Raw genomic sequence first — 24351 nt, forward strand, 5'->3', positions numbered from 1 at the left:
ACGCAAGTCTGGGTTGGGTTTACCTACAACGAGCGCTTGTATTTGAAATCGATCAGAAACTCCACACGAGCTGCTACTATTAATTAATTCGGAAAATGGTACTACAAGGATTGATTCACATTTCGATGGTATTGCTTAACCCAATAATGACCAGGAAATAATTGATTCAGTGATAGTAGTATAATGTATCGCATTGGCCGTTGTTTGCGACAGTTCGTCTAATCCAATGAGTTTCGGCCATTATTATTGCAAATGGGAAGGGCGTGTAATTGCAATGTTAATATGTATGCTCGGTAAATTTTTAATTAGTAATGTAATTAAAATAAATGCATTCGGTCTATCCAATTTCGTATTAAATATTCAGGGGCACGGGGTGAACATCCCTTGCAGTTATTTATTTGCGAAACATGTCAGAATTGTGCTTAGTGTAAAATTACACTTTCCGCTGTTTACTCCAGTTAGGTTTATCCGGAAATAAGATTTAACTTACTAGTGAATGAAAATTCTAGATTTTTTGAAAACCATTTTAATTGCTAGCTTCCGAGTTCAATGTTGAAAGCAGAATGTTCCATGCATTGAACAGATGTCGATAGGTCTTCCAACCCCACTTCAACATCGTTTTCAATGTTATCCTTGGGTAAGTAACAATATAACATTTTTTATTTCAAGGCCCATATGCTTGTGTACAGTACATTGTATTTAATCCTATTTTACAATATTTCTGTTCGCATTTACCAAATAGAATTCAACTGATAAATTGTGGCTAGGAAGTCTGACGTTTGGGCGCTCTCGGTTTTAGCTTTATCTGTTAAATGTACAGTAGGCCAAGCCTATTGCGAGTACAGCACAATGTGCCAGTAAAATCCTTTCCCAATTTGAGTGAAATTCTATATCCTTTCCGAGTACTCTGCTCACAGTATAAAATTTCCGCCTGTTTGCCCAATTGCGCAGGTAGGCATTTAGGAGCTTTAAAATGGCAGCAGGGTACAGACAGGCTTAACCCAGACGGTTTTGCTATTATTTTATGGTGCACATGGTGTTTCACTGAGGGTCCTTTACTCTTGCACTCAGAACCTTTCGAATGTCTATATGCGTCCGTTCGATTCAAATGAATCAAAGTGTTGTGTATGGGGAAAATATTCAATTCATGAAACGTGCAGGATATACCGTATTTTCGTTGCGTGCACAGCTTGAATTTTCATCATGAGTATGAAAATTACTTTTGCCGTGATGGAAATGCTCAAGCGAGTCAGACCATATGCGAAAAAGCTTGAAACTGAAAATTCAGAAGTGGAATCCGCACTTCATAAAAGCTATATGTGTTTACATGTAGGGGGTATACATGCACATTTTGTACATACGTTTGTACATGTATGTTCATCTACATAACGAACAAATAATATAGAAATGATTTATTTTATTTTTTTTATCAATATGTGCTCATACACACAGTCCACACACGAATTCAGTCAGGGCTTTGTTAGTTCACATATAAAGAATCTTTTGGTCCAGCGATTTCAGCAATTACCTTCCAGCAGGACGGACCCATACTTTGAAGTTTACTCCTATGACACCCACTAGCAAACATTTTTTGTTGATATACACACAAAATAAAAATGGTCTTACATTCATTAGAAGTGAATCTCTACGACACAAGAAGCTGTGTTTGAAATTAACTTCAAGTTCGTTCCTTTCTGATAAAATCCTCCGAAATGCGTACATGACTTGACAAAACTGCCCCCTTTCTATATTTTAATGCCGACTCATCCGAAGATATCAACACAGGAGCATCTTTATCCGCAGACTAAGCAGAGCTGGCCAGGTGGATAATAATTTACCATTGGAAGGATACCCAGAAAAAACAAACTAAATACAGAGGAGTGAAAAAAACGTATTTATGGTACGCAGATTAGGAAATCCTATATTGGCGGTTTTTGGAAGCAAGCAGGTAGACTTCCTGCCGCCAGTGTACAGTGACCGCATTGTCTCAACAAATGCGGCTAGGAACCTCTTTTATAAAGTCTCGAAACGGATCATGGCAATGACACTAAAGAATGAAGACGAACGGTGGAAGGCACTGTACTGCGTGAACTTACCAGGCATGAAAGAGTCAGCTAAAAAGGACCTTAGGATTTTGTTCAAGTCACCCTTGCCTTTTTGGAGGAAAACAAAGCAATCAATCTGTCGTGATTTATCCATGATTGCAAGTAAAGCCCCCCGGCTGGTGGCCCATTTTGTTCGGGTCTTCCTCCCTTTTTCAATTTCTGAGATCAGAATCACGTCCTTGATAGCGCTTATATTTGATGCCTCATGCAACAAGTCATCCATGTTCTTCTTGACAGGGGGGGGACTGCGGGGGTTTGAAAATTATTATTTTTTTCACAGACCTATTCTCAGAAACTACTCAACCGAAAAATCTGAAAAAAAACCAAGAGTCTGCTCCTATGTGATTCTTAGGCTTCGAAATACCCTCCATACCGCCTCGTTGGCGAGAAGGATGGTCTGGCGGATAAGTGAACACTACACCCACAGTGATCGCCAGGCCATCTTCTTCGACATCAAGAGCGGTCGAGGCGACGGTCTAGTAAGCAAACGAAGCCGAAAAACGAGGATATCTGGGTGGTCCACTGGAGCTTTCGTGGAAAAACTTTCCTGGCGGCATTAGAAAGGCCGTCATCATGGTCTGAAGCGGCGACGCTGTAAAAAGTGAGCCAGTTATGTCAGCGGGTAACTAAGGCGTGCGACTCTACAATGCCGCCACTTAAGTTTCACCACTGTAGGAAACCAAACTACTGGTGAAACCAAGAAATCGCGCTGTTGAGAGCAAGCGAGCGAGGAGGTTTTGCAGTCGGAGAAAGAATACCGCGATTTTCGAAGTAGCCTTAAGAAGGCTATACGGGAAAGTAAGCGGAATTGCTACATGCAGTTGTACCTTGAGGCAATTACGAACCCATGGGGCGCTGCGTACAAGGTTGTAATGAACAAGATTCGAAGCATGTTATGTTCCACTGTCTGAGATTGACGAATGAAAGAGGTAGGTTAAACGACGCCCTCAATGCAGTTATCGGCCCCATAATTTCGTGGAAGAGACGCTGAAGTTCACATCAAATTGAAATGCGATGAACGCAACAGTAACTACAATGCAAGAAAAGCTTCAGGAACTGGATCGAGCCTGGACTCTACGACGGACGCGCTACTTATTTGTGCTGGTGTAAATTAGAGCCCTCCTCGCGAATTAATACTTCACAGTGGTCCCGCGGGGATATGGGTGGAGAAGTGAGCGTGGTTTTAGTGGGTGAGAATCCCGCACACTGCTGCAACGTGGCGCAGCAGCATCTTTTTAAGATTTCCACCCATAAGAAACCCCTCCGTACCCGATATCTGTTCAATTAAACTTAACAATAGTATTTGTTCTGTCAAAGACCTGATCTGGATGAAGTCGCAAGGCTTTCCGGCGTATGAAGCCACCATTGTTTTGGCCGGCTTTTCGGTCAGTTACAATTAACTTTGATGTTCAGACCAGTCTTGTTAACTGAATTCTCTTTAGTGCGAATTACGTGACTATGCCATCGAAGACGGTTCTCTCGCAATTTTTCCACGTTCGGCACAACCCCATTTTGCTAGCGGATATCATCATTTCGAATGTGATTAAGGCGTGCTACGCCATTCGTCCCATCCAACGTTTTCATCTCTGTCACCGCGAGACGCCATTCTTTGCTTTTTATAATCGGTCAACACTAAAGATCATAGAGGGTGGCAGGGCGCACGGCAATGCAGCAAATATTAGATTTGAGATGTTCGTTGATACGTCGATCACAAAGAACGCCAATTGTGGGACGCTACTTGATCCAGGTGGCCCTAATGCGTGAAGCAATTTCACAACATAGTTCACCATTGGCTGTTAACATTGACTCGAGATATTTGAATCATTTTGCTCTGGGCAGGCGATAATTATGTATGAAAGACTGTCAAAGTATCGCAAAATGGGTTTGGGGCTGGACATACCGCATCATTTCAGGCATTCGGAGATAGATTGGACGAAGCTACGGCAAATTAAACTTCGAGCTAACACCGTTCTTCTTGGTCCCCTGTTGTGGAATATCATGTATAATGGGGTGCTTGCTCTTCCCGTCCCAGAGGGGATTACGATTGTCGGCTTTGCTGATGACCTAGCTGTGGTTGTTGCAGCAAAACACCCAGAAGATGTGGAGGTTTACGCAACGGAAACAGTGAGAGCGGTAAAGTCCTGGCTAGAAAAGGCCGGGCTGATCTTGGCGGACGCGAAAACGGAAGCGGTCTTGATAACGAAACGCAGGAAAAATAATACTGTAAAAGTGGAGGTCGGTGGACATACGGTCGTATCAAAGCCGGCTATCAAATACCTGGGGGTAATAATTGACACCAAATTGAGTTTTAGGGACCACCTAGAGTATGCATGCCAAAAGGCAGCCGGTGCCACCACGGCACTTGCAAAAATGTTGCCAAATATTGGTGGGCCGAAACATTGCCGGAGGTTGGTGCTAGCCGGAGTGGTGCGCTCCATCCTGCTCTACTCGTTGCCTGTGTGGGCAGAGGCGCTTGCAAACTCTCAGAGACGGAAGCAGGTGAACTCGGTTTACCGGCGGATGGCTTTGAGGGTTTGCAGTGCTTTTAGAACCACATCAGATGAGGCAGTATTGGTGGTGGCAGGCATGATCCCGGTTGACATTCAGGCCAAAGAAATGAGTGTCCTGTACAATGCAAGACATATGGAGGGGCATGCACAGCGTAGAAATGCGGCAAGGTCAGAGTCGCTTGATCTCTGGCAACGCAGATGGGACGAGTCTGCGAAAGGTCGGTAGACGCACAGGCTCATTCCCAACATTAGGGTGTGGCTTGAGCGAAAACATGGGGATACCAACTACCACATTACCCAGTTCCTCACGGGACACGGTGGTTGCTACAGGCAGTATCTGCACCGCTTTGGGTTGGATGATTTTCCGAACTGTCCCAGATGCGATGGCATACCGGAGGATCCAGAGCATGTGATGTTTCACTGCCCACGATTTGCGATGGAGAGAAGGAGCTTAAATCAGGTGCTGGGCAGGAGCGGGACCCCGGAGAGCTTGGTTACTGAGATGCTGGAGTCCGAGGAGAAGTGGCTTGCGGTTAGCTCCGCAATCATCCAAATGCAGGAGGAGTTGCTGAAAGAAAAAAGAAGGAGGAAAGCCGGAAATAGGAGAAGGATGAGTGCCTAAGAGCAAACCTACCCCGCGAAGTAATACCTCAATGGTGGTCCCGCGGGGCTGGGGCTGGAGAGACCGGGGGTGGTTTTTAGTGGGTGTGAATCCCACACGCGCCCGCTGTTGTTCCGCCGTTCGGGCGGCGGAGCTGCGGCGGACGTGTCTTTCTAAGATTTTCCACCTCCGTGTACGCACAAAAAAAAAAAAAAAGTGTACATAAAGGTTGTTGTGCATGGCTACATCAATTTGGTCACAAAGAGTCACCATACTGAACAACAACGTGGCCAAGAATGTAGAGCATGTTGTCTAGAATTGATAGACCCAGGGTTAGTTCCGTACCGAACAAAATTGGATGTTGACGCAGGCAGGCATTTAGCGCACAAATATATAAGGGAGTTTACGCTGGAGTCAGTAGTTGAAAACTATTCATGAATAGCTTATACAGAAAGAATTCCGATAAAAACAAGAAACGGAGAGAACTATAGCGAACCAAATTTAAATACCGATCTAACCCCGACAAGCTCCACCTTGGAGCAGCTGCAGTCCAGTCGGAGTGGAAGCAGAAGGAGGTGACTTTAATGAGTAGGATTCTCACCCAACTGCAAGGCAGGAGCCAAAAATAGGTTTCAACCTTTCCATTTTGCAACTGTGCCGCTAATAGGGCTTTTCTCTTTTGTTATTCTATTTTTGGCTTAAACCTTTTATTCTTTGGAGTTGACTGTTGTCTAACTTTAGGACTATTACCTTCCGCAAAAATATCCTACCCGAACTACAGTCAAAAAATTAATTAAATTTGCTGAGTGAGGAAACCAGCGTTCGATCTGGGATGTTCACAATTAATTTCAACTCAGATCTACCCAATCTAGCTTATATGGTGATGGATGATTTTTCGCCATTTCGATTCCATATAAAGCGAAGGAATCCTAATAAAAAAGGAATGCTGTCCATGCAAACCTCTATATTATTTTCTAATTAAAAATAAAAGAGGTTACAGGAACACACCTCTATTAAGATTAATTCCCTAAAGTTTCGCATCCTGACTTGTCCCTTTTTAATCAAAATGTACATGTTGTTTAAATGAACCAATACATCAGCTAATTAGCGGAATAAAATTCCTCTAAAACCACCTCAACCGAATTATTCCGCGCTCCGTGCGAACCCAATTCAAAATAAATCAATCTTGATAGGAAAATCAAAGAAATAAATTGTCCATACGACATTTTCGTTACGGGTGACAATAACCTGAAACCTACATTAGGCAATTGAATCATTTGTCTTCTTAACTGCTTCTCGGTGGAAGCGCTCCCTTTCTCCCCACGGACTCGAATCCTTGGAAATCCCTTCAATTTAAAGCAACAAAGAAAACACGTCTCGACATCGAACAACTTGTTGATATTATGAAATTACATGGCAGCAGAGGATTTTATTTTGACTGCCAAAAGTGGGCTGTTTTCTCCTTTCTTCACTCCATAATAAATGGGAAAATTAGGGAAACAAAATTAAAGCCCCCACCCTCTGAGGAAACCATAAGACAACTAGCGAATAGAGATAATTATAGAGTTGTCCTTCATTAAGTTGGAGGTTAGAAAATTGTTGAGTTATTGAGAAATTTACCCTAAGCAGTTAGCGAGCAAAGATGAAAATGAAAACTTAATTCTGGTAGAATTTTCCAAGGCGATAATCTATTCGTTTTGAGATAATCTAGTTTCAGCGAAAACGCTACTCGATTAAATAATTTAATGAACCCACTTTGATATATATGTTGCCATATTACAGATTATATTGTAGGATGGGAGGACTTCTTACTTTAAGTTTTATATGAAGTTTTCCATTCTTAGCACAGTTAGTAAAGCGTACAAGCAGAATTACTGCAGAGAAGCAATGAAACTCAAGAAACTTCACAGCAACTTTCACAATGTACATAGTCCATACTATGTCCCTATGTACATATATATCCTGCTTGGTTGGCAAAGTTCTAATTTACGTGACAACATAAATTTCAATCTCCATGGCGATTTCGGATTGTATATCTTTTGTGATAATTCTTAAGGTCAGTAAATAGTTTCCTTCCTTCTCTTGGTAATTTATTGCGTCCCATGTGAGTAACATGAAAGCTTGGCAACTGTCCATAGATATGAAGGCAGAGGTCCTGCTGTTGGATTGTCTCCATAATTCCGTGCGATTGGATAAAGCGACAAAAACTGGCCAAAAAGCTATAATTCGTCCGGCTTCCTCCTTCCTGTTCATGAAGTCGGACAGAGAAAAGATGCTAAGTCGGCAACCAATTTACTGGCACTTAATTTATCCCAATGGCCTCTATTACATACAGTAGTTTACACGCTACATTAAGTGACTTATTGCTGACAATTATCTTATGTTGCTGTTTGATATTTTTGTGCGATAACTGTTCAAGTAATCATTCAATTTCGGGTACGTTAAATTTTTTATTGTGTTCTGGAGTTTTTCAAAAATAATCAAGGTGAGGCAGGCTCTTGCTAGAAAAGGCTTTGCCTTACATAAAAGCAGGCAATACAAATTATTAATATTTCCAAATTTATTAAGTAAGTTATATATTTGTATAGTGGTAGTTGTAGTCTAATGGTACAAGGTATTTCTAAGTTTGAAGAATAGGTGAATCTCAAATCAAATTAATCTATTTTATTTTAACTCTAATCCGATTGATTTTCAAAAGAGGTTGGAACGTGATGTTGAATTTTGAGGCCAAGATTAATTATTTGCATAGGGTCCTCTTCTTCAGTCTTTGTCCCGCTCAGAGGTGGGGTCGGCCGGCCAGATGCTACCTCATCTGCCCCTCATTTCAATATAATTCGCACTGATGTCGTATTTGCGATTATATATAAAAGGAGTGATTACCATCTGTTGCCACTGCACCCAGGGCAGAGATATGGCAGCGTCTGATGAGTTAGCTCGGGCCTGGACGAAACCGTCAGTCAACTTTTTTCTCCAATTATCATTTTTATATCATACCTGAGACAGACTTCGAGGATTCCTTCTACTTCCGAGGAGGGGAGCCGAGGACGAATAACAACACCGCCTATAATGTGCTCTAACAATCAGGTGAGACTGAAAACTAAAGCCATCCACAACAAAGCTCCCCGGAATACTTATAAAGGAGAAATGGATGCCGCAATAACCCCAGTTAACAGATTTGTTGAGGAAGAAGCACCGACAAATGATCTCCACAATCTCCTGAACAAGGTTGTTATTGACACCGTCGCAAACACGCCTACCCGAATCGCAGTATCCCGTCACCTTACAATGTTCGACAAGGGCACGCAGGTGTCAGTTCTCCCCGTACCCCATCCAAACACTTTAACATCGCGAAGCACTTACGACTAGGCAGGTGGACGTGGGTCTCGGTTTTCGATGAACGTTTTCGTGGCGATTCACGCTGACTTCCTGTGCCACTATGAGCTGTTGGACCACCTCGAGTGCATTCTCCAACGTCTCCTTAAGCCCTGGCTCGTTTTAAACATTGAAAAATGCAAATTCCCACAAGAGCAGGTATAATTTCTCGACCACATGACCACCCTTCACAAAATTCAAGTAGACTTAGACAAGGTTGAAGCGATCAAAAGCCTCCTCCACCTCCCTGACACACGACGCTGCAGGTCGACATTCACAGGTACCTCGAGACATGATCACAGGTCTACATTAGACTGGACGCTCCTCAGAGGCCGCTACACCCAACATATGAGGACCACTTTAAAGTCCATGAGAAACGCGGGCACTCCTTCAAGCTCGCCGTGCGGGGCGGGCCAAAATGTGTCTTCTTGTCGAGACTGAAGGCCTTCGCCAAACCGGGGGACGCTCCAAAAAACTTTGTAAAAACCGCAGTTTAGCCGGTAACACTATTGGCGGGATCACACTCCGGTTTCCTCCACTGAACCTGCGCGGTTTCAGTTAGGGGCAGAGTGATCTGGCGGCACAGCGGAAACCTGAACCACCAACTGCATCGCCAGTAGTTTGAACGCCTTCGCCGATGAACCGAACTTCCGCCGGCACACCTAGCGACCTGGAACGAGGCTAGTGCGTTACGATCCCTTGCTTCTTGCTGTGACTGTAGTACATACTACGGCTTACAACGTTTTACGAATGGGAAAACATCTAAAACTCCGAGTTCTACCAATCCGACTTCCAATCTGTCGCAACTCCTGCAGTGAGCAGCTTTGGACTTTAACAGTTCTTACCTGTTATACGGCTTGAAATGCCGAACGTATTATCGTAATATAAATTTAAGTAATTATCGGTGTAAGAGATATCCACAAATTCATAAAGTGCAGGGAACCACGCACTAAGCGTGTAAGATTTACCAACAATATGATATGATATGAAGACACATACACGTCGACGCTCATTTTGACGAGATGAAAAAGGATTTCCGACCGTATGGGCATACCGGCTTTTGATGAACTGCTCTACCACCAAAGTACCAACCAGTGAAGATGTCGGACAAATATTGCCATCACCAAGTATTCAAGAATCAGTGCCTGCAACTCATCGTCTTAAAAATCGTAAGACGGCAAGGGCCGATAGAATTACAGTTAAATATGGATCTAGGGTCGAAAGTCACAACCGATAATAAGTACAATGATGAAATCCGCGCACGGTTGTTTGCAGCCAACGGAGCCTATTTTAGCTTACAAAAATCGTTCCGCTTGAAACGTCTCACCATAGTGTCAAAGCTTTTGCTGGACAAAGCAATGATCTTGCCAGTCGTCATGTATTCCTCGGAGACCTGGGCTCTTAGCAAGAAAAATTTGGAACTCTTAACCAGGTTAAAGAGGAGAATCCTCTGAAAAATTGTTTGCCCCTACATCAGACATCAGGCGATTCCAAAGCCTACATAATGCGGAAGTCTATGAGTGATACTGCGACTGTCTGGTTTTGAATAGGATCCGACTCAACAGGTTGCGGTGGGCGAGTCACTTAATCTGTATGGATGAGAATGATCCAACCTCAAAATTTCTATAAAGATAATATCTGTGGTAGAAAAAGAAGACGTGGAAAACCCTACCTCAGATTGAACGATGACGTAGGCCAAGACGCCAGACAGCTTTTAGGGATATGAACCTTGGCCGGGATATCTGGAACTAGACGCAAAAATCGGTTGTTGCGCCGTTGATAATGGTCATCTTTATACAGCAATTCAACTTAGCGCACCAGTTCCTCTGGTACTTGGCGTTGCCACAGAACATATTTGATGAACTTGTGTGCTGCACGATCGGTTTAGATTCGGAAATACAACGAGAAGAGGGCCATGCTTCTCATAGTAGTAAGGGCACTTTTTCGCCAATCAGATGGTGTTCTTGCCTCCTTGAAAACCCGGCGCAGCTCGTCTCGGTATGAAAGTAACGACTACACGAACGCAGTGGCTTTCACCCAAAAAACGACGATGTAAACATCTCATTGACTACAGAACAATATCTGCAGCAAAACAGCATCACACTATTCGAATCTGTTTCGGTGGTCCAACGACATGGATCATCAATTGGATCTAGATATAGTGTAGTAAAGTTGGGTAAAGTGATTTTTCTATATTACGAGCCATTCCAAAATTACAGTGTTAGACAGGTAAAGTGTCAGGCAACGGAATTCTCATGACTACAGTTTGCAAACTAGAATTATTGTCATTTATCGGGCCGGTTTTCATACATTAATAATAATAATCGTTGGCGCAGCAATTCAATTGGATCAGGCCCTCGAAGTGTGTTAGAGCAAAGACCGTAACTACAGGACTGCAGTACCCTATAGGAGGCAATGTGGCCAGCATTGCACTCGCCCGAGATTATTAACCCTGATTTGACTCAGATACTCATTTACAGCTGAGTTGGCTGGTATCTGACATCAAATTACGATACAAATTTCACTGCCATCAGTGAGATTTGAACGGCGACTGTCCGTATGACGCCCTTGTGCTCTCACCACTCAGCTATCCGGACCCGTTTTTAAGGTTTTGTGTAAAACAAAACCTGATTAAAATCCATTTACTGTCGGTCTGTCTGTCCGTCCCTTTGTCTGTCTTTTTTTTTGGCTAGGGGAAATCCATCATGGTTCCGCATCTGGAATCTAGGATACGCATGCCACTGTGGGACCACCGTTCTGGTATTACTCCGTGGAGCTGCTCAGTACCTAACTGTTCACTCTAAACGCGCTCCTACCACTTTGCGTGGCGTTAATTGCAGTAGCTCCCTTCTATGTTTTCGCTGCGCTTCCGCTGCTTTTAGCTGCTGGTGGATCCGTTTAGCCAACGCAACTACCGCGTCCCTTGCTGCATTTGATTATACCATGTACCTCATCAGATTTTCCACCGTTAAACGGGTATTTAGGCAATTAGACATGTTCAGCATTTTTGGCTGCACTTTCACAAGTAGGACAATCAGGCGATTCAACTAGAACGATGGTAACTCTTCTCACCGTGGTTCCGCATATTCCACATACTTATGTCTGGGGTAAGCCATTTTCCGCCTGGCCTCATGCTGTTTGCCATACAGCCAGCGATTGCATATGCTCACTTTTCTTGTCTGGCTTCTTGATTCTCGTGCAGACGACTTGCCTCATCGGTTGGAATATCCACTGGAATCGCCGCCGCAATCACACATGCCGTCTACTGTGTTTCGGGTCGTCTACATTTGGAAGCATCCTTGCCAGTGCTCAGCTGATAGTCGCCGCTTTCTGCGCAGCAAGCTTTAATTAGGGTTTAAAGCTCAGCTTGTAGTTGAATGTTACTCCCAGGCTGAGACATGCGCCCCGATGCAAATTTCAACAGTTTTCTGCCGCTTTGTAAGGAGCACCAACTGCGCCTTGTCTTCGGCAAGTTCCAGCTCGTGATCTTTAAGCCAAGACTTGATCGTCCGTATAGTCTTATTCGCATATATGTGTACTTCGTCGGGGTGACTCGATGTTATGACCACTCCTAGGTGATCTGCGAATCCGACGACAACGGCTTGTTTAGCCACTGGAAGCCACTATATATACATTAAATTCCATAGTAAAGGACCCAGAACAGACCCCTGCGAAACTCCTACCGCTATTACATACATCTTCGACTCTTCGTCCGTATCATAAAGTATGATGTACGATGTAATCGAATATTATATTTAATACATATTTTGGCGTTTGTGCCGCGATGAGCGCTTCGATGATATAGTTCCATCTGCCAGAATTTAACGCGTTCTTGACGTCAAGAGTCCCCAGTGCGCAGTATTTCCCTTCGTAGTAGCGTTTTCTGGCTAGCTCAAAAACCAGTTCGGTAGCATCTACCGCTGATCGAGCCTTCCGGAAGCCAAACCTATTTGATAAATAACCGCCACTATCGATTAATGGATATAGTCGCTCGAGGACCTTGCCGACTGTATTTAGAAGGCAGATAGATCTATAGGATGTCGGTTCACCAATCGGCTTACCTATCTTTGGGATCAATACAAGCTTTTGTATTTTCCACTCTGCGAAGAAGGACCTTCTTTTAGGCAGTCTGTAAATACTTGTGCGAACATGCTTGGTCCCATTCTCATTGCCGGGGGCTGCGGTATTCCGGACCCTTTTCACTGCATGTAAGACTTCGTTTGTGGTTACTGGAGGTATGTCTTCGGCGATCGTTGGTATCATTGGCAAGATTGTTTCCGGATGTTGGGGAAACGATGTCGAAACTATTTCACACAATAATCTAGGGCACACAATAGAAGGGGACCTTTTGCCTTTTATTGCTGACATAACCGACTTGTACACTCCTCCCCACGGATCTGAGTCTGCCTCATCACCGAGTCGCTTGAAGCAATAATTTTTACTTTTCGTGATGGCCCACTGCAACTTTTTGCGTGCCTGTTTATATTTGAGGTACCTCTGCTCATACTCTGGCCTGTTTCTTCGGCGTTGACTCCGCCTTCTGTCCTTTAAGCATTCCGTACGGCACTTCGCTATTTCAGCGTTCCACGAGTAGTTAGGGTTGCGCTCCCAAGAGTGTGCACGTCTTGGCATGGAAGCGTCACATGCTCGGTATGCTGGGACAGATTCGATGCTTTTTCTATGGCCGTTCTAGTAAACTCCGTGTCCCACTGCAATACCTTCAGAAATGTATCCTCATCAAGCGCTCTTGATGACGAACTTATTTCTGGTTCCTTCAGGTGAAGATTTATTGTTCTGGGTCCCTCATCAATAGTAATATATATCTCCTGGTGATCGCTATCCGTGTCTTCTTCGCGAAAATGCCGGTGTAGACGCTTTACTAGCGAATCACTTACGAAAGTAAGATTTACAACCGAGCGTAGCTCTCCACGCCTAAAAGTGTTTACGCTTCTGATGACGTTTAGGCAGGAGAAAACCTTGGGCAGGATTCTTCCCCTTTCATTTGTTTTCTGGCTTCCCCACTTCATTGTCCAAGCGTTGAAATCGCCAGGAATAATTTTGGGGTTGCCATCTTTGGCGTCTCTCGGCAGTCTATCTAGCATATTGCACTACTTTGATAGTGTCATACTTGCGGCGGCATAACAGCTGTATATGTAAAGGTCATCGATCTTAACCCTTACAAAATCGTGTTCGCTGTGCTTCATTGCTTGCTGCAAGGTGCGATTACCGTAAGCCGGCATCGCAGGCTTTCCACTTATGTCTGTTTCCCAAACGTCGTCATGAAGGCTTTTGTGTTGTTCGCAGATAATACGAACATCGATTTCCTCTTCACCCACTTTCTGTGCTGTCAGGTCCTGGGGGCTTGGTAGTAATTAAGATTCAGCTGGAAGACTCTCATTTACGTAGTCTACTTAAAATGGATCCTGTAAGGAGACCTGGTACTACCTGTTATATGATTGCAATCACGATCTTTGGTTTCCCTGCATAGAAGGCAGACCTTCGCCAAATTATTTTCCTCTCCATATCTTCGACACACTTTAGATCTATCAGTGGTGCTAGTGGAATCCTTCGCTATATATCCGAACCCGAGGCGTTTCAAACACTTTTTAGTGGAATTTTCTCCCGTAGTCTGCACACGACCCAGCCGATGCGAATTTTACCCCCAGACAGTGCTTTTGTAGCAGAGGTCGTAGACATAGTTGGGGTCACTGTTTCCGTTCCACCGTACGCTCTCCTTAGGTTCTTGATGTCCGTTTCCTGCCCGTTCTCCAGTTTCAATTGATATTTGAGCGCTCTTTGGCAGTGACCTCCCCAAGATCTTTACACTCTGTCGTAACCATTGGCCGACTTACGCTATATTCCTTTGCAGTGATCTTTCTTTTTCTTCGACAGTTCGAATAGCAATCCTCCTTTCAGTGCTCGCCTAATTCGTGTTTCATTGTCGCTAAGCTCCTTCCTTCCTAAGATCAGCCTTAATTCTTCGAAAATATCAGCACAGGACACACCTTCTTTTGCTGTTATTACCAGCGCTTGTTGACGGTTTCGGTTTGAAACTGCCTGAGCCACTCGATTGTATTTTCGGCGCAAAGTTTAGCCGTTACCTTTTACAGTATACACTTTCCGACTCAAATGGAAGCTTAATGTCTTGCGAAGATGAATTTAACCCTAAGCTGTTCGCACTGGTCAGTACCATAACCATATGGATTGGTGTCGTCATACAGCACCCGTCCATCAGCTTTGATAGCCTTGGCTGCAAATGAAGGCCTAGCCGTTGCCGGCCGAACCCCCTTAGCTGCCTTTTGTGTCGAAGAGTTATGATCGTTTGAGGACGGCTGCCGCTTCGGTTTCCCGTGCCCCGAACGATCCTTTCCCCTCAACCTTGACACAGCCCGTAGATTGTGGCGGTGTACCCGAAGGCTGTTTGCTGTCCGTGGACAGGTATTTACCCATTTGCAAGACTTTAACCTCAGCAGATGGCGCCGATTGGAGCCCGGGGTCAGGAGTGCTGACAAAAGAGGCCTGCTTCGGCTCGTCCGTTAAGGGCTGGGTCCCAATTAGATTGGTTCCCACTTGAATAAGTAGAGAATCAGAGTCTAGACACAGGTTCTCCATTGATGAGTTTAGGGTTGCCTCGTCATTCGGGGTTGGATCGTCACGATCGAGATTTAATTTGAATTTTTTAACAGGTTTCAATTTTATTGGGGAAAGCAAGTCGATCTCGGCTGAGTTCCTTTTTGCCGAGACAAGGTTAGTTGAAACTGGGGGTTACCTGGTAGCCAGAGTTCACCGTTTACGGCCACATCCTAACTTTTGTGACCATTTAGCCCTCGGCACGACAGTGACACCTTGGCTTGAGGTTTTGGTTACCGCTTGGCTCCAGGTGTCACCTCTCGTTTCTTAGGGGATCTTTTTTACTGACTTACAAGGTAGGTAATCGTCAAGGGAAACTAAACAAAATTTTATTGCATTAGCTAAAACCAATTTAGGTGCCAATCAGGTGCTTTTGATCAATGAAATTCAAGCCCATGGTCTTAAAATTCTTGGAAATTGAGAGGGAATAGAGCCAATAATGGAAATAAACCGGAATAAATTCATGATGTGAAGCTTTTATACGCATGAAGAACTGTATCAGGTTGAATATTGAAGTGTGAATAATAATATGAAAAGGAAACTTAACATTTGAAGTATAGAGAAATTAGATTGCTATTGGGATTTACTTAGTAACACGCAGGGCCAAAAATTCCATATTCCAAGAGAGAGAAACGAACTGAAGCGCTTTTCTCTGACTAAAATCAAAGCCAATACAATTTTCAAGTTTCTAAATAGAATACAATCACCAACTCAGAGATTACTCTCTTGAAATTCCATAAAAGAAAACACTGAAAGTCCCAGAAAATCCTGGCTAAACCTTTTTCATATTAGGATACATCAAAAAATGTTCCTTCAAATTTAGTTGAAAAGATATATAGCGGAAAGAGGAAAGACAACTAAAAAAAAATAAAAAACGACGTGAAGGAATCGTATAAAAGTGAAATCCTTTTTTCCTCTCTAATATAAGACGAAACCACTTTCCTTTATTATTTTTGTAGAATCCCAGTTTTAAGGATCAACCCTTTGAAAAATATGAGCACGTACACGGAAGCTTGGAAGCTGGTTTCTTCCTCACTTCTTCTGCTACCTATTCTGTAGAATAAATCCTGTGAATTTCAAACGACGAATGCAATGAATTTTTATTCGCAAGTCAGAATACCGCCAGGCGTGGAATTTCTGTGATGAATAAGCAAAAAATAAGTCGAAAGAGAAGTTTTCAATGTTCGCCAAAAACAGAAAAGTCATTTTTACTAAAAAATCTGCTTTTTATGTTCATTTATTTAGGGGATGTTGAACTTGGCAAATTCTCAAATATGAAGCTGAATAGGAATGTGAACTTTTTCCCTCCCAGCTAATTTCATCATCGGTTTTTATTTGGTTTAGGTAAACCGCTTGGAGTTTTCCATATAACTCTCAATGGAAATTATAATAAAAGATGATAGTATTGAGCAGATTTAACGGTATTTTCAAGGATTTCTCACCCTATATCGTTGCCATTCAATTTCATGAAGCTTTTCGTTTATTTTACCACTTACTGATGCACAAATTAACGTCGGCGTTCCAAAACGGTTTAATGCTTGATCTTTTCAATTTCCTGAAAAGAGAGAGAGTCGCACCCATGAGTATTTTTACAAAAGCATATCTTCATTGTACCTATGTATATATATATTTAGTATATACTCACAAAATAATAATTCAGAAAATGGGCTCAGGAACTGATGCTTACAACAGCTATTCTCAGTGAACGTTAGAAAATGATAATTGTTTCGTCGGTAAAATACAAGCAGTCCATGAAAAGCCTTATATAAAGTAAGATACTGATAGCATTCAATTAAGTAGACGTAAGACATCTCCCCTCCATTTCTTAGCTTATTTTCCGCTTGTATTAATAACGTACCATGACAATTTTGGTCTAAAATGCAACACGGAGCCAGAAAACTGTGCAAGCCTACTAGCATTAAACTGTAGCTGGCGTGAATTACGTTTTCGTCATGTTATCGAATATGGGCATAATTATTTCAATACATCAATGTATTTTCCCACAAATTTTAACTTTTCAGCTGATATTTCTACATACCATTATATTTTGAAAGCAGCTTTTCTCAACAGTGAAAATAATAAGTACGTGCTCTAGAAGTTTTACTGAGAAATAAAGTGATTGCCTGAGAATTCCAAAACTGATAAGCTGTACCAAAATGACAATATCCCACTCAAGAGCGCAGGTCAGATTTAGCAAGAAAGGTAGGGGAGTGGGGGCTCAAGAGTGTGTCCCAAAAAGGGAAACAGGTCCCGCTCTCAGAACTTATCATCATCAACGGCGCAACAACCGGTATCCGGTCTAGGCCGGGCTTATTAAGGAACTCCAGACATCCCAGTTTTGCGCCGAGATCCACTAATTCGATATCCCTAAAAGCTGCCTGGCGCCCTGACCTACGCCATCGCTCCATCTTAGGCAGGGTCTCCCTCGTCTTCTTTTTCAACCATAAATATTGCCCTTATAGACTTTTCGGCCTGGATCATCTTCATCCACACGGATTCAGTGACCAGCCCACCGTAACCTATTGAGCCGGAATTTATTCACAACTTGACGGCCATGATATCGCTCATAGATCCAGTGGTTCCTCCCATGATGTCGATATCGTCAGCATAGGCCAGTAGTTGGGTGGACTTGAAGAGGATCGTACCCCTTGTATTTACCTCAGCATCACGGATCACTTTCTCGAGGGTCAGGTTAAAGAGGACGCAAGATAGGGCATCCCCTTGTCGTAGACCGTAGTCGATGTCGAATGGTCTTGAGAGTGATCCTGCTGCTTCTATCTGGCTTCGCATATTGGTCAGGGTCAGCCTAGTCAGTCTTATTAATTTCGTCGGGATACCAAAGTCTCTTATGGCCGTATACAGTTTTACCCTGGCTATGATATCATAGGCGGCTTTAAAGTCGATGAAGAGATAGTGCAAATGATATCCATATTCCTACAGTTTTTCCATCGTTTGCCGCAGAGAAAAAAACTGATCTGTTGCTGATTTGCCCGGAGTGAAGCTCACACCTGATTATCAGAGGGAATTTGAAGTGTTGTTTGTTGCCCGCTTCAGGCTCAAACCTAGATAGACGCATCATTGTCACCTTTTTAGACCTTTAGAGTGGATAGATTGACTTATATTTTGTGCTTGGCATGTATCGAGAATCCCCCTTCAAATTCAACACAAAATGGCGCCACTTTCTACATGCAAAGAAATTCATGATCCACACCTCTTCACGAAATTTCATAACAATCGGTTCAGCGGTTTTCGAGTGTGGGAGACAAACCGACACTATCAGAATGATTAATAGAGAATTGTCTTTACAAAATGCGGATGCGTTTATAAAGCTAGGAACGAAGATCCGAAAACTTATGAAGTCTGCAAATCGGTGCCATAATGTACAGGAGCAATTAAGAGCAATAATGACTGTTTAGCTGGGAAGCGTAAGCTGGATACAGTAGAATCCGCAACGCAAACTACAAAAGTATGAAGAAGCCTCGAAGAGAAAGAAGAGCAAAGCAACCCGAAAACTCACAGGGAAGCTACCTCAAGAAAAACATCGTCGCCAGGAAGAAATTGAAGGAACCGGCTTGGACGAGGGTTGAAAACTAGAAAAAACTTAAAAGGAGGGGCCAATCTGACACGTTTATTACTAGTAAGTGATTATTATTTTTACTAGTAAAAGTATTCGAAGATTTTACGCACAGTAAGAGGAGATTCTCAGAAAGATCTAGAGGTGAACGTAGCACGTATTAAGTGAACGCAGAAAGGCGAATTATTGCTGGTACCTAAACACAATAAAAATAAGACCGATTATCTCCAAGCAATGCTGGGCGCAAAGCCAGAGATAAAACTAAGTAGAGACTTTGTTACGGTCGAGTGTAAGGATCTGAATGACATAGCTGAGGCTGAGTTATGCGAAGCTAGCTCAACTAGGTTTACAATCTCTCAGTGATACAAGGATGGCGAAAGCTTATGGAGATACTTAAATTGCGACCATAAACTTGCCGTTCGAAGCAGCCAAAAAAAACACTTCCGTAGGTAAAGCACGAGTCGGTTGGGTTGCTTTTCGACTTTGCGAGCAAATATCGCGTAGAAAATGCTTCTAATGTCTAGAGTTCGGACACGTAGCGAAAAACTGTACCAGCCTACATGACAGATCAGACCAATGTTGAATGTGTGGAGGGTTAAGATTTTTTACCAATGATTGCAAAGTTAAGCTCAACTATCTCCTCTGTACACGCTTGAATATAAATGACTGTGCTCCCTGTGACATGAGTCTCAAGGGTACAATATTTAAGAAGGCGCTACATGCAATGCGGCGATGAAGTTCATGCAACTTAACCTTAACCATTGCCAACCAGCACAGGATTTGCTTAGGCAAAGCACATATGAAGATAAGGTCGACTTTGAGATTGTTTCTGAACAATTCGGCGTTTGAGCAAGCAACATGAGTAGAGAAGCTGCAATTTGGGCTTGTGGAAATCTTTCTATAGAGGGAACACATGGGAATGCGAATAATGCATTTCCTCGAGATAAGAGAGCGGAAATATATACTGTAGCTGCTGCTACTGGATGGGCACAAATCGTTGATCGAAAGATTAGTCCGAGATGCAGAATCACAAAATGCTTAAATGCGAGAAGGTGATGCCAACGCCGCAGAAACAGGCCAGAATATGAGGAGCTACAACTACTATACAAGGTTCCCAAAAAAAAACTCCAAACCGCTGTCGCTAAGAGCGAAACCATGCATTCCAAGCAGCTCTTAAAGGAAGCTGACTCTGAGCCTTGGAGGGATCCGTACAAAACAGTTATGGCATTAACCAACGAAAGCCTTGTGTCCCAAGTGGTTGAACCACATACTACTCACTCAGAATATTAATGACGACCTTCCGAGTGTTCAAATCAACCCCGACGAAGTACCATAGATAAGCGACGAAGAGTATTGGAAGCGGCAAAAGCATCAAAGTCAAAGTCAACAAAAGATATGCAAGGTACAGTGGAAGGGACAAAAGTTGATACTCATTCCGAAGCCAAAGAAGCTGCTAGGGGAGCCTACATCGTATAGGGTAATATGCTTTTTAAATACCATCGGCAAACTTTTCGAGCGAGTAATATATAATAGATTCCTCTCAATAGCGGGAAAGGGAAGCGGTCTATCAAAAAGGCGGTTTGGATTCTGACAAGCAAAATCAACGATCGATACGATTAATTTGGTGAAAAATCTGGCGAAATTGGCTATTGAAGGAAATAAATGTTGTGTGATGGAAACCCTCCACGCAGCAAAGCAAATCATTGAGACACTTCCCAAGCTTGGTGCCGCGACGTACCTTACCTTACCTTAATCTAATAGAAAGCCCGGTTTGTTGCGTCTTAGATGAGGGTCCTAAAGAACACCAAACAACCTGTGGTGTACCACAAGGATAAGTCCTTGGCCCTTTATTGTCGAACATAATGTATAAAGGAGTGCGGCGGTATCACCTCCACTGGGTTTGCAGACGATATCGGAATTAGAATCGTGGTAAGCCGTACAACGACGTCGAAATATACACCACCGAAGTAATATGGCAGATAAAATTCTGGTTGGAAAGGACTGGGCTCATCCTAAAGGAAAATTGCCTATTACCGTATACTGATGCCTACATATATAAGCATATAAATTGATCTAACGCATCTTGACACAGTTCCACTTTACTAGGTGCACGAAAGCATACATACGTAGACACAAGTCCATATTATTGAATACCCAGGATTATATCTTATATTATCGCCTATACTGATCCCATTTTGTACTTCTAGCATAAACGTAAGGGGGGTTTTCTGGTAAATTTCCAAAATATGATAATATATAGTATATTATATAAATTTATTTTCGCAGATACTGGAAAAGGATGCATTTTGAGGACTAGATTTCGTATATATGCATCACAGTGATTTTTCGGTTAGATAAGTTCTGAGAACAGGACCTGTTTCATTTTTTGGGACACATATTTTCAGTCCTCACGCCCTAACTTTCACCTAATATCAGGAATAAGATCAGTTTCGGAAAGTATTAATCGTGCCCTTTGATTTGATACCCCACAAGGTCATACTCTGTGAAAAAATTTACATCCTCTTTTACATGTGTGGGGAGGCCCCCTTCAAATTCAACACAAAAGTGCCAGTCGCAGCAAGTAAACAAACACACAGACCGCATGTTCTCACCAAATTTAGTGACAATCGGTTCAGCCGTTTCGGAGTAAATTGGGCGTGTCAAACATACCGGACAGGCAGTCATTGAATCCATTTGAATAAGGTTCCACACCAAACATTAAAAAGAAATAAATGGTACCCGAAAATCATCATATTTACCAGTCTAAGAGAGATTGCTAGTGAACTTGGCATTGCATATGCAACCGTTCAGCACATTGTAGTGGAACTTTTGCGCATGAGACATGCTGCATCCTGTTTCGTCCGAAATCTCTAAATTTTCAGCAAAAACAACATCGAAAGATAGTTGCTTTGAACATGATTCCTAAAGTGAATAATGACTCGACCTTCATAAAATGTAAAAATGTAAAAATTTATCACTGCTGCGGAGGCGTGGGTCTACGAGTGTAACATTGAGACAAGCCAGCAATCGTCCGAATCGCAATTCAAAGAAGAGCCGAGGCCGAAGAAATGGAAGCCGGGAGAGCCAATCCCTTTGGCGGGCTAACAACGGGACTTAAGGGGGTCATCCCGTGTGTCGGATTCGCGGAATCGAATTTTTTTTTTGACATCAATTGTATCTAGATATAGTGTAGAATATATGGGCGAAGTGATTTTTTGATATTCGGAGTCATTCGGAAATTATAGTGTCAAACACGTGATAAGTCACATGCCAGATTTATGTCGATCGCCGTAATAAAGCTTGTATTTATCGGTCCGAATGACATTCGAATGACTTCGCTAAAAGGACAAGAATTGAAGCCAAGGCCATACCTGTGTTTCTTCAAGAAACCTAATATTTATGTACTAGATATAGCAGATTAACGGTCAGTTAAGGTATTATGGCTAAAAATCGCATTCTACTTTTTAAATGCGTTTTTCTCAAAACCGCATGTTGAAAATCGTCTGCCACCATAACCCCAAATCTGTCCAACCAAATTCTTTGAAATTTTCACGACTTATTCAGAACATATTTCTGCGGACCGCAAACTAGGATAATTGCGATTCATTTAGTAGTTTTTTTTTTATTCATTGAAGAAGCTGTAAAAGAAACGGCAAAATTCAAAAAAAAAAGTTTAACAAGGCACCAAAAATTTAGTTTTTAATATTTTTTAATAATCCTCGTTTGCGGACTGTAGTTAAGTCTGTACGTTAAAATGCCGTTTACTTTTTTCTCTAAGATGATCGCAGCGCCCTCTAGCGTGGCAGCAGAAATACACTCCTTTTTTGGAGATGGGTGTATAAATTGCTCTGTATTTCAATAACGAACTATGTGATCGTGCTGGAAAAATTACTACACGCTCAAGATATTAGTAAATCTATAGTGAGAAATTCGTATTTGCATCTTTCTCTAGTTCTTCACAAAAAATTTCCAAAAAATGCCAAAAAAAACGGCCTTCACACGGGATGACCCCCTTAAGTGAATCCTGAAACGCTATGTTGCTTCAGATAATTTTCGAGAAGATAAAATAAATTTGTTCGAAAAATAAGTCGTTTGCGGTTTTATTTATAAATTTCCGGTTTTGACCGAGGGGGGCTAACAAATTTTGAAAAATGAATTCCACTTTTATATCTATCGAAATTAATCACGCAAACATTGTTTTTTTTTTCAAAAAATTAGGTCACGACTCCTTAAGCAAACCAAAATGATTGTCCTTACAATAGGTTCAACCATTTCCGGTGCATAAAGAGACAGTGAAGTATTTCACTGACGCTTCGAACAAAACCCTAAAATCCGCTTAGAAATAAATGCACGTATGGAGAATATTGGCAATATCTCTTTTGTCTTAAAATTAAATTATCAACTTCAACTAAAAACATTCTCATTTCTAGGTTATTGTCAAAAGTTTTAGCAGTGAACCCGTGAATAAGTGCCAAAGTGGCATTTTCGTAATTATTAAAATTACTCAATGTTTAGACATCATATGCACATTTCGCTATTTCGTACCTGAAGTGTCAAAACCAATCAAAAGTTTTTCCTCCTTGCTGACAGTTATGTATTTTCATTTTAACCAGGTAAGTGTAAAATTGAATTAAGGAACTGAGTCCTCCAAGTTGTTGAAAGCCGCTTTCAGGTGAAAAGTTTATTATAAAATCGGCAAACTTTCTCTCAACTTTACACTTCATGTATTTCATCGCCTTAAGTGAAAATTTGTCTTGGAACGAATGGAGGAAAATATGGAAAGTAGCAAAGTTAAATGGCAAGGCAAATTAAATTGCCTGAATGTTTTCCAGTTTCAAGTGGTAAATTATCGATTAAAGAAATATGTTTAGAGACACAGGTTAATAAACAAGTAGACGTGGATTCGTCTTTATTGAGAGGTAAAAGCGATGAAGTTTCGCGTGTTATTATGAAGGTTGCTAACACTTTTTAAGCCAAATTTAGAAAGGACGTGATGTATGGTATCGCCTAAGTGATATTTCTTGCTTACAATATTTTGAATTAATGAGCAGGACAGATTAAGAGTTGGAATCAATAGAAAAGTAATCTTGTAACACTAAAATACAAGGAGCACTTGTAAAATAAAGTTCTAGTGGTTTTAAAAGCAGGCCAGAGTATTTGTTTTCCTATTATACGTCATTTAAAAGTTTCAAACTCATTCTATTTTTCTACATAATCCCCGTTTCCTCGAAGCCTGCATATGATCCTCCAACTTTTGTGTAACCATGTCATAGAATTCTACTGTAAACCATTTGTAAATCATGCAACCCCTTCTTTGAGTTCATCGTTGATATCAATCGCATCCCGCCACCACCATTCCTCATTCTTCAACTTAGGAAACAGATGGTAATCTCTTGGAGTTAGGACATGAATGTGAACTAGGCTATGACAGACAAGCCGAAAACTGTCAGCCGTTTCCGCGTTTGAGCAGAGACGTAAAGTTGAGTGTTGTCATTGAGTAGTCTCATAGCCTTTGACAATCTACGTCTCCGACGGCTTTGAATTTCCCAGCTGAGTTTT

The 24351-nt window shown here is 42.1% G+C and overlaps 1 protein-coding gene across 1 annotated transcript; it reads left to right on the forward strand.

Annotated features, from left to right (window-relative positions):
• The first annotated feature begins 216 nt into the window (after positions 1–216).
• Positions 217–23855, forward strand: LOC119649880. The gene is made up of 4 exons (XM_038052257.1): positions 217–284; positions 538–637; positions 23223–23405; positions 23465–23855. Exons 2-4 carry the CDS (start codon positions 584–586, stop codon positions 23480–23482), a joined length of 255 nt encoding a protein of 84 aa, XP_037908185.1. The 5' UTR covers positions 217–284; positions 538–583; the 3' UTR covers positions 23483–23855.
• Positions 23856–24351: the final 496 nt, after the last annotated feature.

Source organism: Hermetia illucens, chromosome 2 (genome assembly GCF_905115235.1).
Source record: "Hermetia illucens chromosome 2, iHerIll2.2.curated.20191125, whole genome shotgun sequence".
NCBI lineage: Eukaryota > Metazoa > Arthropoda > Insecta > Diptera > Stratiomyidae > Hermetia > Hermetia illucens.